Source organism: Echinops telfairi, unplaced genomic scaffold, assembly GCF_000313985.2.
Source record: "Echinops telfairi isolate 266 unplaced genomic scaffold, ASM31398v2 ScPeMD7_18;HRSCAF=68, whole genome shotgun sequence".
Classification (NCBI taxonomy): Eukaryota; Metazoa; Chordata; class Mammalia; order Afrosoricida; family Tenrecidae; genus Echinops; species Echinops telfairi.
Genome location: NW_022103915.1, coordinates 27858310 through 27878480, shown reverse-complemented (window position 1 = coordinate 27878480; position 20171 = coordinate 27858310). Strand labels below are relative to the sequence as shown.

Below are 20171 nucleotides of genomic sequence, written 5' to 3'. Positions count from 1 at the left end.
TAAGAAAATATTTGATTTACAAATAAGGAATCCTACTTCGCGGAATTTCATTTATCACGGTAGGGTCTAGAACCAATTAACCGCGATAAACGAGGGTTCACTGTAATTAAATATTAAGAAATATTTATTTCTAATTACAAATAAATGAAATTTTGTCTTGAAGCCTGGTGTAGCATGGGTAAGTCTTCACGCCAGGCACTCCTAGGTGGGCATATCTGCATGTGGGCAGACCCACCTAGAGACTGGTAGAGAAGCGGTGTCTTGGTGTCTCGGATCCTAAGACCATCAGAAAGATGTGTTTTCCCGTGGTCTTAGGCAACCCCTGTGAAAGGGTCGTTTGACCCCCAAAGGGGTCACAACCCACAGGTTGAGAACCGCTGCTCTGGTTCTTTAGTGCTTCCTCCCCCCACTATCATGACCTCAATCCTACCTTACAAATCAGATTAGACCTGAACATGCACACTGCTACAGATAAGAGCCCGAACACACAGGGAATCCAGGATAGATAAGCCCCTCAGGACCAACAATGAGACTAGAGATACCAGGGGGATAAGGGGAAGGTGGGGCAAAAGCAGGGAATCAATCACAAGAATCAACATATAACCCCCTCCCAGGGGGGCGAACAACAAAAGTGGGTGAAGGGTGACAGAGGATGATGTAAGATATGAAAATAATAATCTATAATTTATCAAGGTTTCATGAGGGAGGGTAGGCAGGGGAGGGAGGGAGAAAAATGAGGAGCTGATACCAAGGGCTCAAGTAGAAAGAAAATGCTTTGAAAATGATGACGGCAGCATATGTACAAATATACTTGACACAATGGAAGAATGTACGGATTGTGATGAGAGGTATGAGCCCCCAATAAAAGTATTTAATAACAAATAAATAAATAATGTGTGTAGGGGTAAAAAAAACAAACTCTTCCTGAACCATTTATAGCTGCAAACATGATATAGACCTTTTAATGTTTCAGTGCATATTGCTTAAAAGTTAGTCCTCTACATAATTATGCAACAATGATCAGAATTAGGAAATTGGTAACAGCACAAGAGATTTTGCCAACTGTCCTCATGATGATCTTTATAGCAAGAGAAAGCATGGATCAGAAGAGAAACAACCAATCAGGAACTCTGCGTGCACCGTAAAGGACTAGAAGGAAGGGTCTGAGTAGAGCTCTGAGGGGTCCAGCGAAGCATACAAAGTCGCTCCACGGTGGTTGCAACAAAGGAGGAAACAGCTACTGGGAAACAGCGCAAAGCCTCTGCCATGAATACGGTTTTAAACAAATACACGTCTTCCAGCTAAACCTCACTGTAGGATGTCAGGACCTGCCCACGTTACCAAAAGCCTCCACGTTCGGCATGAATCACCCGTTATTCTTCAGCTGTCAAAGGGCTGTGCGCAGGCCTCTGCCACTGAAGGAGCCCTCTCATTCCCCATGGACTCTGCTGTCCCTCAAGGTCTGTTCCGCTGAAATGGTCTTTTCTTGGAATCTACTGGAATGGCCGAGCCGCTCCCTACTGCATACCACGCATATCAGAGAGACGTGCTTGCAGTCCCACACACACCGGCCAGCTCTGAATGCGCATGTCCAGGAGCACAGATTCTACGACTTCCTTGGAATCAGGACCATTCTTGATTTTTGTCTACATGCACCTCACACTGAACGGGCTGAAAGTGCTTGCAAACAAAGACAGCTTGAAGACAAGTACGTCTTTGGGCATTTGTTATTTTCTGATTGAAATCCTGAAAATGGAGACCTCCAACTATTTGTGAATGGAAGCAACGCAAGTAAGCAGCCCAACCCGTGGCCTCCCCTGTGCCCTGGGCAGCCGTGATGGGGGGGGGGGGCAGTGAGGTTGCCAGCACCCCACCCCACTGATGCTAGTTGACAGTTATTGAGAGAATGTCTTGCCCAGGCATTAGGGGGGGGGGGGTGTCACCCTTGTGAAGAGTCAGCCACTTCCTGCAGCCCTTTCCTATCTCAAAGCAAGCACCAGGTCACAGGAGGCAGATATGCGTCTGCCACCATTACTGCATCTTCATGGGAGAGCGCTCGCCCACTCTGACCTGTTCTGGGCCTGCAGAGCACCCTCCATGCTGCCCTCTCCACATGCTCAATTCTGGGTGTACCCTGCATCCAGATGCACATCAGCTTTCTCCTCTGGGAACACTCCCCGATCCACAGTGCAGGGCCCAGGGTCATAACTGTGTTTAAGACAACCACACTCACAACCTGCCATCAAGTCCATTCCGACTCATAGCCACCCTGGACCGGGTTTCCAAGGTGGTAAGTCTTAACAGAACCTGGTAGTCTCATTGTTTTCCTGAGGAGTTGCTGGTGGGTTTGAACCACTGACTTTGCAGTTAGCAGCTCAACAATTATCCAGCAGTGCCACCAAGCAAACAACAACATCAAAATCCAAACTCAACACCGTCAAGTCCATTCCGACTCACAGCAAGCCCAACAGGACCGAGCAGAACTCCCGCTGAGGGTTTCTGAGGCTGTGAGACTGGATGCGAACAAAAAGCCTCATCTTTCTTCTGTGAACTGCTGGGTGGACCCTGCAGTTATGGCACCAGGGCTCCTGACAGCACTACAAGGGTGACCCTATTTCTCGAGCCAAGAGTTTCCTGGGAGTGGGGCCTGCATCACTTCTTTCTTAGCTTAAAGAGATGGAAGGTGAAAGAAGCAGGAAGACCAACGGGAACCCGAGTACCACCACGAAAGAGCCAGGAGCGCAGCACAACCTTGGATCCAAGGCCTCCGCACGGAGAACTCCCGAGACCACAGGAAAACCAATGCCAAGGCCTGCGGAGAACGCAGGGGCCACAGATGCTGAAGGGAGATAAAGCCCTTCGCCCAAAAGCAAGAGAGAAAGCGTTCCCCTAGAGTTGGCACCCTCAATTGGGTCATCTACCCCCTAAGCGGGGAGAGAAGGAATTTCTGTTTATGAAAGCCATCCACTTGTGGTATTTTGTGTTCTAGCAACAGTAGATATCTGAGATCGAGGGCCAGGGATGCCTGTGAAGGAGACAGAAGGCACTGTGTGTAGAAGTCTATCTATCCACGTGACATAGTCCTGGCACAGCTAGCCTTGGGGAATCTCTTACAACTTGATCTTCCTTCCCTTTCATTTCTCTTGCCCACAAATGGAGATTTCGCATGTTTAATTTGTTAGCATTTGAAAAACTGCAAAGATAATTTGCAGACACATCAAAGCCTCCCACAAGAGCCCAGAGCCACATTCCTCCAGGCAGCCTAAAATGTCACAATCACTCATTTCTTTCATAATTAATTTCTGTATATAAATTCTTCATGTCAAAAATAATACTCTGTATTTGGTGACACAAATAAAAGATAATCCTTCTCCTTTAAGAAATCTCGTCTTCGGGGAGGAGACGAGCCAGTCAGGGTGCGATGTAACAACGATGAGAAATACAACTTTCCTCTAGTTCCTAAATGCTTCCTCCCCGCTCCCACTACCATGACTCGAATTCGACCTTGCAAGTGTGGCTAGACCAGAGGATGTACACTGGTACAGATAGGAACTGAAAATACAGGGAATCCAGGGCAGATGAGCCCTACAGGACCAGTGGTGTGAGTGGAGAAACAGGGAGGGTAGAGGGAGAGTGGGTAGGAAAGAGGGAACCGATTACAAGGAACTATATGTGACCTCCTCTCTGGGGGACAGACAACCGAAAAGTGGGTGAAGGGAGACGTCGGACAGGGCAAGATATGACAAAATACCAATTTATAAACTATCAAGGGCTCATGAGGGAGGGGGGAGCGGGGAGGGAAGGGAAAAAATGAGGACCTAATGTCAGGGGTTTAAGTGGAGAGAAAATTTTTTGAGAATGATGTACAAATGCGCTTTACACAATTGATGTGTGTATGGATTGCGATAACAGTTGTATGAGCCCCTAATAAAATGTTTAAAAAAAAAAAAAGAAAGAAATCTCGTCTTTTTGAGAGAAAGAAGAAGCAAACGTCAACATAATCTTCTGGAAACACAGAATTTTTTAAAAACCTAACACATTGCTTGAGGAGATAGTACCCTATTCTAGCTTGGTGCTAGAAACGAAGCTGGAGAACACACAATACAATTTTGCAGACCAACGACTTCTTCACTGCCAATACCTTTTTCCAACAACACAAACAGCGACAGACACGTGGACTTCTCCAGGTGGAATACACAGGAATCAAACCGCCTATGTCTATGGGAAGAGAAGATGCAGAAGCTCAAAACCAGCAGCTTAAACCAGGTCAAGGGGTAACTATGGAACTGACCATCAATTGCTCATATTTAAGTTCACACTGAAACTGAAGAAAATGAAAACAAGCCCATGAGAGCCAAAATATCAGCTTGAATCTATTCCACCTGAATCAACAGAACATCCAAGACTGGATCTGACACGATGCACATGAATGACAGAGAACTGAAAAGCTGTGGGGTGACATCAAGGACATCATTCTTGAAGAAAGCAAAAGGTCATTAAAAAGAAAGAAAAGATCAAAGTGGATGTCAGAAGAGTCTCTATGGTAAATGGAGAAATAATGAAGTCAAAGAGCTGAACAGAAAACGTCAAGGGACAGCTTGAGAAGACAAAGTAAAATATTATAGTGAAAAGTGCAAAGACCTAGAGTTAGAAAACCAAAAAGGACGAACATGCTCAGCATATCTTAAACTGAAAGAACTCAAGAAACAATTCAAGCCTCAATCTGCAACACTGGAAGATTCTATGGGGAAAAAATATATAATGATGCAAGCAGCATCAAAAAGAAGGAAAGACTACACAGAGTCTCCATACCAAAAAGAACTAGTCAACACTCAACCATTTCAAGAAGCATATAAGAAAGAACCAATGGTATTGAAAGAAGTTAAACTGTGCTGAAGGAACTGAAAGCATTAGCTAAAAATAAGGCTCCAAGAAATTATAGAATAGTAATTGAAATGTTTCAACAAGCTGATGAAGCATTGGAAGCACTTACTCATCTGTCAGAAAATTGGAAGACAACTACTTGGCCAACTGCCTAGAAGAGATCCACATTTGTACCTATTCCAAAGAAAGGTGAAACAGAACACACAGATTATAGAACAGTATCATTGATATCACAAGCAAGTACAATTCTGCTGAAAATCACCAACAATGGTTGCAGCAGCACATTGACAGGGAGCTGCCAGAGGTTCAGGCCAGTTGTTTGCATCCTTTTTATCTAAAAAAGACTGTTGACTTCTTAAGGACGAAGATGATCTCTTATGTGTCACCAGATACTGAGTATAAGGGATATCAATGCTGATGTCAGATCTTGGCTGAAAGCAGAGAAGACCAGAAAAGGATGTTTATTTGTGTTTTATAACAAAGCAAAGGCACTCGACTGTGTGGATCATAAAAATATAAAATTAAAAATATGGATAGCCTTGAGAAGAAGATCAAGAGGCAGTCGTGGGAACGAAACAAGGGAATACTACATGGTTTAAAATCAGGAAAGGTGGGTGGTGGAGAGGGAGGCGAAAAATGAGGAGCTGAAGTAGGGCTCAAGTAGAAAGAAAATGTTTTTAGAATGATGATGGCAACAAATGTACAAATGTGCTTGATACAATGGATGGATGGATGGATGGATGGATGGATGGATGGATGGATGGATGGATTGTGATAAGAGTGGTATGAGTCCCCAATGAAATGATTTTTTTTTAAACCAGAAAAGGTGTGCATCAGGGCGGTAACCTTTCACCATACTTGTTTAGTCTGTATGCTGAGAAAATCATCAGAGAAGCTGGATTATAAGAAGAGTGTGGCATCAGGATTGGAGGACGGCTTATTAACAACCTGTGATGTACAGATGACACAATCTTGCCTGCTGAAAGTGAGGAAGGCTTGAAGCACTTACTGATGAAGACCAAGGATTGCAGCCTTCAGTATGTGTTACAACTAACTCAATGTCAAGAAGACCAAAAGCCTCACAAGTGGACCCATAGCCAACATCATGATCGAGGGAGAAAAGACTGAAGGTGCAAGTATTTCATCTTGCTTGGATCCACAATCAACACTCATGGAGGCAGCAGTCCAGAGATCAAAGGGGATGCCCTGCATTGGCATCTTGACCAATGCAGGCTTCAAGATCTCTTGAAAGTGTTGTAGAGTAAGGATGTTACTTTAAGGACCAAGGTGTCCCTAAGCCAAGCCATGGTATTTTCAATTGCCTCATATGCATATGACAGTTGGATATTGAATAAGGAAGACCAAAGACAAATTGATGCATTTTAATTATGGTGCTGGCGAAGAATCTTAAAGTACCATGGACTGCTAAAAGAACAATCTCTCTTGGAAGAAGTAGTCAGAATGGTCCTTAGAGGCAAGGATGTCAAGACTTTGTCTCATGTACCTTGGACCTGTTACTAGGAGAGAGAAACATTTACTGAAGTAAAGACTATTTTACGCTAATAGTAAAATTGGAAGGGCAGTTAAAAAGAAGGCTCCTGACAGGATGTATTGACACAGGGGCTGCTACAATGAGCTCAAACAGAAGATAACGACGAGGATGGTGCAGGACCGGGCAGTGGTTCATCGTGTTGACACAGCGTAGCCTAGAGTTGGAATGCACTCAACAGCACCTAACACCCGCCACCTTGAACAGGATTATAGTTAAACATGCAGGGAAACACATGCAATAGGGAACATTTCACTTAGAGTTGATTCTCCAACTGCCTTACCTTCATCATAGGACTAAGAAAGGAGGTTAAGCAATTTGTCCATGGTCATAAAGTTAAAAATCAAGGCTACGGCTAGAATTCAAGTCACCACATTTTTCATATTTATTGTCATTTCATAGTCACATTTCTGAGGTTTTCAATGAATCATATTTTCCTTTGATGATTTCAGAAGTATTAAATCTGATTCTGAATCAGTGGTTTAATAATACAACCTTAAATTCCTCCTCGATGCTAACAAAGCACCTTTGCTGTTCAATAGCTAACTCTCCTTGGACTGAAAAAAAAAAAGTTTAGAGATTCCTGTGCTTAAAACAAAGTCTCAAAAAACAAAAACAAAGTCTCTTTTTAGGAAACCCGAAGTAGAGCAAACAAACTGTCCTGGAAACAACCACTGCTCCCCAGCCAAGCTCACACAGGAGGTGACCAAGATTTCACCCATCAGTCAGCACACGTGGCAAAGGGCGCCAGTGGCCAGATCCATTAGTTTGACTGGTGATTGATCAGAAGGTCCACTGAGCAGTTTAGCTTCTAGGAATTGCCAGCAAGTTGCAAGAAGGGAGCATCTCAGGTTTTCTCCTTTCCTTTGTAGCACCAAACAGCATTTCAAAGTTCCCACTCTTGCTAAAGACTAGGAGGGGTAATGCAGAAGTCACTGCTGGCTGTGCTGTCCCAGGGAGAACGGAAAGCGAATGTAGTAATCTAGGATGTAGGGGTGTCGTTTCCAGACTGCCAGAGCCCACATCAGCCTTTGCCTACTCCTTCTCACAAGCCGCCAACCCTACTAGTGAGGAAATGGCATGGGGGTCCTGTCTGACCACCTCTAGCTACACAAAGGAGAAGAATCATCCAACTCCACACCAGCCCAAGGCCACACGCCACAAGGCAGAGGGCAGACAGACCTGACTCCAGCTCCATTTGCACTACCGTACCCTGACACCAAGCCTCCCCCTCCCAAAGCACCGAGTTGGGTTTGCTAATTCATTACAATGGCCACACTAACTCACAGATAAAACTCACAAGTATGGGGTTTATTAAGGAAAGCTAAGAGTTTACAAAATGTTAAAGATACAGTTCTTTTGTTTGCAATGCCTCTTTGTAGCCGTGCTAGCAGGCATGCCTCTCCCTGGTCCTCAGATCCTCAGCCACATGGTCCTTGGGCCTCTGCCTTGTTCCATGGGTCAGGAAGCCTGCCACTCTGACCCACCACCTCAATGCTGTTTTGGCCCTGCCTGGCAGGTTCAGCGCTATGGCCTCAAGTGCCCCTATCACTTCAGACAGGTATCTTGCATGTATTCTGCTTGTGGCTCTTTTTTATGGTCCTCGGACCCTCTCTCCATTTCTGAGACGGCTTATACACTCAGGGGAACGGTACAACCAAACAATGCTCTCTTCTAGTCTTCCACATGCCCTGTTTGCATGATCCTACCCAATCGGTCTAAAAAGGAGCCCTGGTGGGTAGTGGGTTACACACGGGGCTGCTAACTGCAAGGTTACCAGTTTGAAACTACAAGCTGCTCTGCAGGAAAAAGATGAAGCTTTCTACTCCCACAAAGACTTACAGCCTCAGAAACCCACAGTTCTACTGTCCGATAAGATCACTGAGAGTCAGAACTGACTGGATGGTAGTGAGAGTTTGAGAGAGACCCAATCGTTTGGTGAGAGCTACAAGCCATAGCTAGAACAGCCAAATCAAGTAATTTCCCTTTACCATAACTAGTAAGAACAGTCAGTAAGCTTTTATTGTTTTTAACTACCGTACCTTAAACCTCAAAAGGCGCCCCAATGGCCTAGTGGGTTATGCATAAGACTGCTAACCTAAAAGCCACCAGTTCAAACCACCAGTTGCACTACAGGAAAAAGATGAGGCTGTCTGTCCCCATATAGATTTCGGCCTCGGAAACTCAAAGGGGCAGTTCTACTCTGTCGGAAACTCAAAGGGGTGGCTGTGTGTCAGAATCAACCTGACAGTACGTTTGTCGGTTTGCTTTTCGTTTTTTTTACAGACAGATCTGACTTATGCCTTAAGAAGGCCCTTACACTTTTTAAGAAGCTTGTGAGCAACAGCAATTTAGAAACAACAAACCCTTAGAATCCATCTTTTATTTGATCTTATTGAATGACACTTCGCTCAGAATCTAATATCTAAAGACAGACCTTGGAACCAGCTATGTCATTCCTAGGGACTCAGCCTTTAAAACATTCACAAGTCTCAGGAAATGTACTTGCACATTGGAGACATGGGCTGTTGACAGCCTCACGCTCATGATTGGTTAGCTAAATAAATCATGCTACATATTCTTACAATGGAATTCAACGCATTCTGTGACAGTCTGATGTTTACCTACATTAACTAATGACAGAACATAAAATAAGACTCCTGAGAGTCGGGGCAGGATTGGGGCGGCCTTGCAGCTCCTTCCAGGTCTCCCAAATTTTCCGCCTTTGACAGGTGGGCAGGCACCACCTTTCTACTGCACGCTATGTAGTAGAAACTATTTTTGCTTTCCTTCTACAAATGTCAGCCTTTACAGTTTCTGGCTTTCACATGTTTTACTGTATTAATAATGTGAGGAAAATTATTGTAAACATGTACAGTATTTCCCTTATGCAAAATTTTACATTTCTAGCAAGGACAGGCATATATTCTCTCCCCGCTCTCTACACACACAAACACATATACTACATACATAAGGTGGGAGAGAGAAGATATGTGCTGTATATACATATATGCAAATAGGACAATGTTGGTCCAAACGTGACAGTGGTTACTGCTGGTTCTGGATTATAGAATTTCAGAAAGCATTTGCTTTCTGTGTATTTTCCTATGTTGGGCTAATGTTCTATAAGTATATACAGTATTTTTCTAACTTCTGCATCCTAAGGCAAAAAAGTTTTAAAGGCTTTTACTTCATGCAAGAGAAATGTTAATGTCCTCAAGTTTTAGTATAAATATTCATGTGAAACTTGCTTTTACAACTGTAAAAATAGCATGGTGGAGGCATCTGACCTCTAACTTCGAGGGAGGGGAGAATGCCCACCCCATAAGAGCAGGGCTGGTTCCCCTGAAGGGGAGCCCACAGACTCCTCTCTATCTAAACAGTTTACCAATTCAGACACCAGCCAGCCCTCCCAGGCTATACTCATGATTAGGCAAGTAACAAGTTATAATCCCGATCCGGAAGGACTTAGAACACAGCTCTCCACTCAGGACAACTTCTCGGCTATACCCACAGACAGATCTTGGGAAGCCTTTTGGGCCAGTCTGGCCTCTGTCGCCCATTGGGATAAGTATTGAAAAGCTCATTCACTCTGCTACTGACAAGTGCCCAGAGGAAGCCCAATCTGCCAATAAGCCTTCACCTGGGGTCACTGCTCTGAGTCCTGTGGGTGGAGCCTGGATCTGGCAGCAAGCCTCCTGCCCAGAGGCACTCACTCACTTTCTTGCATCCTGGACAGACCCCGGCAGTCTCCGACAATCTCCTGGACAGGTAAGTGTTTCCCTGCTGCTGCTGCTGCTTCTCGCCGTCTCCAATATTACAGCTCTCTGGCGGGCTCCGGGTCCAGGAGGTTCTCAGTACTCCACTCTGCACTCTACCTTCTTGGTGGTGGTGGTAGGTCTCCCCTTCCACCCTCTGGGATGGCTCATTTTAAGTCTAGTGGAATGGCAAAACTAACCCACCCTTCCACTAGAATTCCATACTTATTTGCATGGCCCCAACCCCACAAAGGTGCTATTTACCTTATTTACATGAAGAGCAAGCTATCAACCTCCCCCCACTAGCCCCCCCAACCCTGTGGTTGCCACAAACACCCTGTTTGTCTAGCCTCCCCCAGTCATTTGGTATAAATGACAAGAGTGTGATGAGAAGAGCCAAATAAAAGTGAGCCATCCTATTATACCACTAGCATCCCCGGCCTCCCCCCATAACGTAAAGTTTTTCTTACAGGTAAACACAGATAAAGAATACAATCCAGGCACTAGTCTACCTCAGCAGGATTTCCTCCTATTGATGCCTCAGATCTCCAGGACAGAGGACCAACTGTTGGGAGTCACATTGGTGTGGTGTCAATTAGAGCCCTGGGAATAGGGTCACCTTGCACAGAGACAGCGTGCCCTGGTGGTACAGTGGTTAAAGTGCTGGGCTGCTACCTGAAAGGCTGGTGGTTCAGTCCCCCAGCTGCACTGCAGGAGCCTGACATTGCAGCCTGCGTCCCTAGAGCGAGCTTAACATCATCAGGACAGCAGAACAGAAATAACAACAAGGCAAACCCACCGTGAAAGGTGTGCCCACTGTCAGCCAAAGGTATGGAGGTATAGAAACTGTTCAATGAGAACCCAAGTTGTCCTGCAACTCACCCAAAATACAAGATTCTTTTTAATATATGTGCAATTTTCAAAATCTCTTCTCTCCGACTATCCCCCTTCAAGCTCTACGCAAAAGAGGGGATAAAAATTCTACACACCACACAATTTGCCTGTGTATCTCTGGGTGAGATACATTGCAATGAGATGAGGCAATCTGTCTCTGTGAAGACGACACAAACCTCTGGGAACCCCATGCAGCGGTGTGACTGTCACATGGGGTCCATGAGTTGGAATGGACTCAATGAGCAAGGGGTTTGTTTGGAGTTCAGCACAGTTATGACACGGCGGCCTTGGGAACGCCACGGGCGGGGCTGCCCCACCTGCACTGCCTCCGTTCACACACACCTGGAGGTCTCCAGTTTTAGGACTTTAATCAGAAAATAACAAATACCAAAATATATACTTGTTTGATAGCTGGCTTTGTAAGCACTTTTCAGTCCATTCTATCTGAGATGCTTATAGGCAAAAAGTGGGAATGGATCCCAATTTGATCCCAAGAGAAAAAATGTAGACTATTTGTGTGGCAGAACATTTCCAGATATATACACTCGGAATGTGGAACAGCCTATATGATGGGTGCAAAGCTCTAAACAGATTCAAGTAGAGCGGTTCTCAACCTGTAGATCGTGACCCCTTGGGGGTCGAACGACCCTTTCACAGGGGCTCCCCGATTCATGACAATAGCAAAATTACAGTTATTAAGTAGCAACGAAAATAATTTTATGGGGGTGGTGGTCACCGCAACATGAGGAACTGTATTAAAGTGTCGAGGCATTAGGAAGATTGAGAACCACTGCTCTAGTTTGTGTGGAGTGTAGGAGGGAGAGGCTAGGACATTTCAGTAAAATTCTAACTAAAGCCCAAGCCTCCTGATCCACTCACTCTCCAAAGAGGGAATGGGTTTGTTGTTATCTGGTATCCGTGGAACACTTCTCTCCAAAGTTACCAGTCACTTCTGAATTGCCCAGCCCAGGGACATAGCAGAGTCAGATCTGAAGATAACCGAGGTTCCTAATGAAACTCCCTGTTGACTGGGCTCAATTCTTTAAACCATGTGGACTTCAGTCTTCATTTGTGACGTGGGGATAATACGTGTGCTTTTTGAAGTCCCTTCATACTGACCTCGCCAGGCTCTTTGGAGGATGAGGTAGGTGAAGCAGCTTGGGAAAGGGCTGGCACACAGCAAGCACTCAGCACATGGGACCTAGTACGATTTTCACATCACCCCAGTTCTGTTAAGGGCTGAATTGCGTGCTCTGAAAGCAGGTGCCGGAGACCAACCCCTATCCTGTGGAAGTAATTCCACCTGGGGAAGGAGGTTTCTTTGCTATGTTAACGAAGCCACCGCAGTGCTGGGTGCATCTTGAACCTGTCACCTTTGAGACAGAAAGGCAGTGTAACCGGCACAGAGAGGCAAGCAGAGACAGGAAGACAGTTGCCATGCTGCATGAAGATTACCAAGAAATTGAGGACTAGAGACAAAAGCCTTCCTCCAGAGCCAACAGAGAAAGCCTTTCCCTGGAACTAGGGTTCAGTCCAGATGTCTGGCCCCTAAACTCTGAGAAAATAAACTGCTGTTTGCTAAGTCATTCTGTGATAGCAGCACTAGATAAGCACGGCACCTTCCTTGAGGAAACAGTCTCCATGCCCTTTGGGATTCCGACACCCTCCATTTTCTTCAGCAGCGTGAGCGTGTGCGTGTGCGTGTGCGTGTGCGTCCTCCCCGCATCATCATGGCCCCCAGCACTGCAGTCTTGGCAAGTTCTTTCTGAGGAATGCCCTCCCTTTTATCTATTTCACCATCTCCCCAGGCTTCACTGGCCTCTTGCTCATTCCTTCAGCCAACATTTCCTGATTTCCTCCTATGTACTGGGAACAATGCAAACAGTAAAAACTCAATCCATTGCCTAAGGGTTTACTCACTTGGCAGCAAGAGGCTCATGCAGAATAACTGAATACCATCCTATGTGACCGGCCAGGGCTCTCTCGGTGTAATACTTTCTAAAGTTTCTCAGATTACAAACAGAGCTGAATTATTTTCCCCAAGTTCTGTGTCTTATTGGAGCAGAGCTGGATCAGATCCCTAGTCCCAGTACATCTGCATATTTCGCTGCACTTGGACGTTCTAGAGGGGAAGGAAAAAAGAAGAAGTAGTAGTAGTAGTTACCAGAAAGCTCAAGTCTGGTTTCAACATTAACCAATAGTGCTCCATCCGGGGGTTACTCCACTACTTTAGGGTCCTACATATAAATACCCAAAACATGACTTTAAAACACACCAAAAATGTCTGCCTCAAGCTCCAGAATGGGCCAGTAAGGTACCGGGACGCTTAAAGGGCAAGGGATGTAAGAGAATTTTTCTGAAATAAACGGTGGCTTGGGAGCAAAGGGCTTACTTTCTTAATCGGACACACATTGGAAATTGTACTTTGGAAGCTATTCAGAAGGCAACTGACTTTTGAGGCCACACGCCATTTATTTAATCAAGTAAGGCACACCCACTCAGCATGCAAACAGTCTCTACCAAGCCCTTTCAATTGCCTATTCTACCAATACACACTGCTTCTTTCTTTCCAAACAGGGAATCTGACGAATCTAAACCAATGACCTGTCTTGCCCAGAGCACTAGAGTTCCCAGGGCATCTGAGACCTGCAGAGAAGGCAAGCTGGCCTTCCCTGACACCCTGTTTCACCACGCTACACCACCTTCTGTCGTATTTCACACAAATCACAACACACATGCTATACAGGTTGTTTGGGGGAGGCAAATCCCTTGCACATTCGTTTTCTCAGTGTGGTGTGCACATTACAGGTATGTGCACGTTATTTATGTGATTGTGTGTGAAAATCACAAATGATGGTGTTATATATATATATTAAATTCAAGGTCATAATTCCCAAGAACTCTTTTTATTTTATTTTTTAAGAAATCTTATCAAAGAGAATTCCTGAGGGCCTCACATGATTCTGAACCTTTCAGATACAGCCGGTAAAAAACGGCGATACGATATCGCTTGCAATTTATCCCACAAGGGATAAATATAGTTACAACAATATTTCTGCAGAATCTTGTTTGCAGTCCATGGGACGGCTCATCAGGCCTTGCTAAACCTGAACAGGTGGACTGTCCCCGCCTTAGAAACGTTCTTTTTCCTCAGCCCCAGTGGGGCTTTTTAGGCAAGCGACCTTCTTTAGTTATTCATTTGCCTCATTAAGTGTTAAGTATCAGGACCAACACGCTGTTCTTCCTACTTTGCAAATCTTATCATGTATCTCACAAAGGAACATCACTTGGGCCCCAATTACTCCTCGGGACAAATTTATTTATCCTGGCGGCTAGAAGGTCTCCTTAGAACTACTCCCAAGGAAAAAAATTCAAAATGACCCCCAAGGGGAAGAAGGTTCAGCACGGTCTCAAGGGCAGGTACTTCCTCCTGCCCCCTTTACATGCTTTTGAATCAATTAAGCAGTGGTTCTCAACCTTCCTAATGCCTGACCCTTTCACACAGTTCCTCATGTGGTGGTGACCCCAACCATAAAATTATTTTCGTTGCTACATCATAGCGGTCATTTTGCTACTGTGATGAATCAGGTGACCCCTGTGAAAGGGTCGTTTGACCCCAAAGGGGTCGCTTACCCACAGGTTGAGAACCGCTCCAATTAAGGATGGTAAAATGTGTGTCCGACTCTTAAAAGTTTTCTAACGTGGACAATGGAGGTAAAATGTTCTCCTCAGAGGAATTTTTAAAACAAAAAAGAATTCAACTGCAGGTGCAACAAAAATATATATATATTTATTTTTTTAATCCTACATCCCATCTGCAGAAAGAAATTCTTGGTGCAGATCACTAACACAGACAGGCCATCACACAAAGCTAGTGCTTATCCTTTGATGTTCTATGATTCTTTGACATGATCAACTAACACTCCTCTAGCCCCCCACCCTCACCCCACTGGACCCCTGCAACAAATGTTTTGTTTTTGTAACAAATTCTCCATCATGCCCCCTTCTCTTAAGCACTGCACATGCAGCTTTTAAAGGTTTCACAGTTTGTCTACTAAAAAACCACTGCCATCGAGTCGATTCAGGTGGGTTTAGACATGGACCCACCTTGCTGCTAGAAGTGGAGTGCCAGTTAAGACTGTACACATCTGTTCTGCCTTACCTACAAATCCAACTTAAAGACATACTTAGGGACGGATCTCGTTTGTAACCCTGGGACTACCTGCACTATAACATGCTATAAAATTTCTTGCAAATCCTCAGGAGGTCTTTGAAAGTAGAACAGAATGATCTATGGAGATTGGTTTTAATAAAGTCTAAAAAAGACATTAACCCTTAAAGGCTCCTTCCAGCTCTTTGAAGTTCTGGCAAAGCTCCCCTAAATCTAATTGCTACCCCTTATCTAAGAGGAGCCCTGGGGGAGGGGCTGCAATCCTCAAAGTCCCAGCTTGAAACCACAGCCAAGCAGAGGGAGAAAGACAGGGCTTTCTACTGCAGAGAACCCTGCCTAAAACAGCCTGTAAACAGTTAAAAGTCTCAGAAACTCACAAGAGTAGTTCTACCCTGTCCTATCAAGTTGCTATCAGTTGGTACCAACTTGATGGCAGTGAGTTTTGTTGTTTTTGCTTTGTTTTTTCATCTTATATAAAGGCACTCTGGCGGAGTAGTGGGTTATATGCATTTGAGTTGCTAACCACAAAATCAATGGTTTGAGCCCACCAGTGGCTCCATGGGAGAAAGTTGAGGCTGTCTACTCCTGTAAAGATTTAAAAGTAAATAATAATAAGATTTAAAAGTATATATATATATAAATTTTAAAGTCTGAGAAATCCGAAGGGCAATTCTACCTTGCCCCCTTACAGAAAGGCGCTTTGAAGGCATGCTCGGTAGGCTTGCGCTGCTAACCACAAAGCTGGTGGGGTTCAAACCAGCAGCCACCCTGCAAGAGAAAGATGACGCTATCTGCCCCCATAAAGACCTACAATCTCAGAACCCCTATAGAGGGCTGCTGTGGGTTTTACCCAAGGGCTGGCCCTCCTCTCATTCATCTAAATGGCAGGGAGGAAAAATGACTGCTATTCTTTCTGGTGAAAACTTTGTGTCTAGTGCCATCATTAAATAGTAACTTCTAACTACACTTGCTCCCTCCCATCACAAGATCTACCTAACCGAATTCTGATCCTGTCGGCTCACAGAGCTGCCTTTTTAGCACACACATTCGTCCTGCAGACACAGGAACACAGACTCCTGAGAGTGTAAAGGGATTGTATTAAGAGTTTTCTAGTATACTTTCTTTCCTGTTCATGAAAAGACAAATGTTGGGATACATAGGAAATTAATTCATATCTTGGTTTTAAAACCATGTCCCGATCTAAATTTACCTCTTAGTAAAAGCATGACACATAACTAGCTGTGTGATTAACACCTTGTGCATATGCTTTATGGCACAACTGGCAACATTTCCCCAAGAAAAAAGCAGGAAAGAGACGGAAACAGGAGCTCTAGCATATTTCTTCAAGTAGAGCTAGCTCAGGGCTCTATCCTTCTTACCAAGATACATTCTTCTGCTTAAAAGAAAAAGCAGGAGGAAAGTATTCTCACTAAGAATGTCCATCTATAGCAGCGGTTCTCAATCTGTGGGTCGCAACCCCTTTGGGGGTCCAATGACCCTTTCACAGGGGTTGCCCGATTCATAACAGTAGCAAAATGACAGTGATGAAGTAGCAATGAAAATAATTTTATGGTTGGGGGTCACCACCACATGAGGAACTGAACTAAAGGGTCACAGCATTAGGAAGGTTGAGAACCACTGCTCTATAGTGATGTACAGACAGAACAAGCTCAAGATCTTATTTTTAAAAATAGTTGTAAGACATCGTTTTCCTAAAGGGATACTGCAGCCCTAACCATTCCTTAGGGCATTCCACCTGCCCATTCTTCCAAATTTCCCACATGCACCTTGAGTGGAATTTGTCCATAAAATACATTTGAAAGTCATGTTACAGCCATACATAATTTAACGTTTTCATTTTAGTTATTTGATAGTTCTTCAACTTACTAGCTGGCAAGCTCTGGAAAAAAACCATGCCTACACCCAAACCAAGCTAAAGCCACTGTCATCCAGTCAATTCTGACTCACAGCGGGCCTTTGGGGCTGGAAACCTTGTCTTTTAAATAGTTTTATTGGCATATACTTCACATATCTACAATTCAATCATATTAATTTCAGAACAGCACCATCAATTTCAGAACATTTTCTTCTCTTACTCGTTGTCGCCCCTGTCCCCCCAAACCTCCCATGCCAGGCCCCTAGGTAATTATTTTATTTCCAATTCCACAACTTCTACTTGTACAATTCATTGCCACTCCGTGCTGTACGGCCACTATTGATGTATTTTGCCTAGTTATTCTACCATCATTGACATAAGCTCAATGGCCCCTACATGACAACCCTTTCCCCTTGGTTCCCCCCCCCCCACTGTGGTTTTCTTTATATAATATTCACATATTACATATTTCCATGGTTAATCGCTTTTAAAATGAGCAGTGCAATTACAATCAGTTTAATGTTCCCTCCCCGCCCAAATTAATTCTTTGCTTCTCAAATCCCCTCACCCTCCCTATCTTCCACCGGCCATCCCTATATCCCCTATAAACCCTTGCACCAGTTATTATCTTTATGCATCTACTCCTCCTGTGCTTCACAAACTGGGAAACTCAACAGAAACAATAAAAAACAAAATAAAGTGGTAAGGATAAAATAATAGTAGTATAAAGACAAAAATACAAATAAGTAAAAAAAAACACCATCCATATTTTTAAAAATCAGGGAAGAAACTGTTGTCATGGAGCAAGCAAGAGGTCCTTGCACCCAGGATAAATTCAGGTTGGGTCAAGAGGGAGGTTAACTGACCAAGTATCAAATTTAATCCAGCATAATCAAGATTACAATTATTTCTATCTGATAGTAAAGCTGTTCAAGACCCTTGCCTGCCTGTGGCTACAGGGGGATCTGCCAGCAGCTTAATCTGACTAGGTACCCTGCAGATGGGTGTGGGGCTCCCACTGTCCTCCAAAGTCTTCTATACAAATTGGGTGTTCAAATTTAAGCTCTGATACTTTTCCCTTTGTCATATTTGGATTTTGTACCTGTCATCTTTGGATCACACAAACTGGTGTGCCTCTTCCATGTAGACTTAGTTGACTCCTCACTTAGATGGCTGCTTCTTTGAATACATGGGCATGTAAATCTTTACGCCAGCAGATAGCTTCCTCACTCTCCTTTGGAACGGCTGGTGGCTTCGAACCACCGACCTTTCACTCAGAAGCCTGGTACTTAACCCACTGCACCATCAGGGATCATGATATACCTACAAATACTCAATTGTTTTAAGTTATTAAAGCAAGGAGCTAGATTTGCTCCTGAATCAGAACCTAACTTCTAGGGATTGAAAAGACACACACACAACCTCACTGACATTGACTGATAGTGACCCTATGGGGCTGGGTAGAAATGACCCTGTGAGTTGCCAAGACTACAACTCTTTACAGGAATTGAAAGCCCTAGTTTTCTTCCGAGGAGGGGCTGGTGGATTTGAACTGCTAACCTGGCAAAGAACAGCCCAATGCTTAATTGCTATGGCACCAGATTCCCTCACACACAGAAAACATCCCTAAAATGTAAACACCTCTTGATCTCCTTTGACCTCTTAAATAACCACATGCCTCCTATTTACCTGCAACCTATTTTCTAAAACTCATACCCATTACATTCTGGTTAAGTTTATCCCACAATTTGGTCTTAGTGGCCACTTGTTGCCAGGAAAACAAAAACGCCCTTCTACCCTTTATAGTGAATCCATTTGTCTCACTTCCTCTCTCACACATGTCTTCTTTAAAAAATGAAAGCAAGTCTGTATTCATTTGCCTTTCACCTTACAACCCCAGGAGAGTAAACTGCTCTTTTCCCATTTCCCTGCTAACTTTCACAGTCTCGAGACTTCCATATGACCCGGAGAAATGCTGTTTTACTGCTCACACCGAGCAGCCACCGGTTTGAGCCATCAAGCATGCTGACTGGGAGGCTGCCTAGTATTCATGTGAAAGCCAAATTCTAAGAAAGATCACCACCCTATCAAAGACGGGCAACTGCCACAACTCCTGCTGAGAGCAACAGGCTACTCTTTAATGTTTCCCCTAAGATCCAAATGAGTCGTAGGAGTCCATTGCAAATGATCACAGAACTCTATGCAACAACATTGAGCTTGCATCCATGCAACTGGCTCCTCTTCAAATACACCTATCAGCAGAAGATCTGCCGGTCCAGAGGACTGGAGGGTTGAACACACGTTATGGTCTTGAATTCTGAACTTTTCAAAGTATTGCAGAACTGCCTGAACTCCGTTGGTGATTCAGTTTTCCTTAATGAGTGTAGACTCATCACAAGTCATCACCAGTTCAACAACCCCCTTGCGTTATAACATTCTTGCTCAAAGGGTCACGGGCGCCGCATCTCAAGACCAAGAGGGGCCTCTCCTGCACCCGAGATGGGTCCTCCTCACAGGCAGAGAACGAGGCTGTACTTTGGAAGTAGTGGGTTAATTGCTACCGCAAGCTCTAGGGCCCAGGGTCCGGCAGGTGGGGAGGGTCCAGGGCGCGGCAGGAAGAAAAGGCAGGGAGGTTGTCTCCCCCTCATGTTGTCGTTAGGGCCCTCCACTCAAGTCTCCACTTAGAGCGACCTCAGGTGATGGAGGAGCTCTGCTCGCACGGGATCTTCTAGGCTGGATCTTCACCGAAACAGGTCGCCAGGTCTTTCTCCCGCAGAGCCACTGAATAGGCTGAGCCTTTGGGTGAGCCGCGGAGCTTCTGACCACAGCCCCCACCGGGGCGTTCCTCTTCGCAGCACCTCTAAGTTTCTTTGCCGCTGGTGGCCTCGAGGGACCACTCACGCCCTCCAGGTGACGGCTCACACCGTGCGCCAAGGCAGGTAAGGAGAGAAGCAAAGCCCAGCCTCGGGGCGGGGGGCCAGGGGGGCTGCGGGCTCAGGTCAGACCCGGTTCGCGACCGCCCGGCGCGGCCAGCACACC

The 20171-nt window shown here is 44.9% G+C and overlaps 1 protein-coding gene across 1 annotated transcript in view; it reads right to left on the bottom strand.

The window, feature by feature from the left end:
* The window catches only part of SPTLC2 (serine palmitoyltransferase long chain base subunit 2), an 86786-nt gene extending 80064 nt beyond the window's left edge, over nucleotides 1-6722 (bottom strand). Inside the window, exon 1 of the mRNA XM_045288166.1 lies at nucleotides 6717-6722. Within this exon, the coding sequence (XP_045144101.1) occupies nucleotides 6717-6722 (6 nt within the window). The remainder of the gene's footprint in view (nucleotides 1-6716) is intronic.
* Between the last annotated feature and the right edge of the window lie 13449 nt (nucleotides 6723-20171).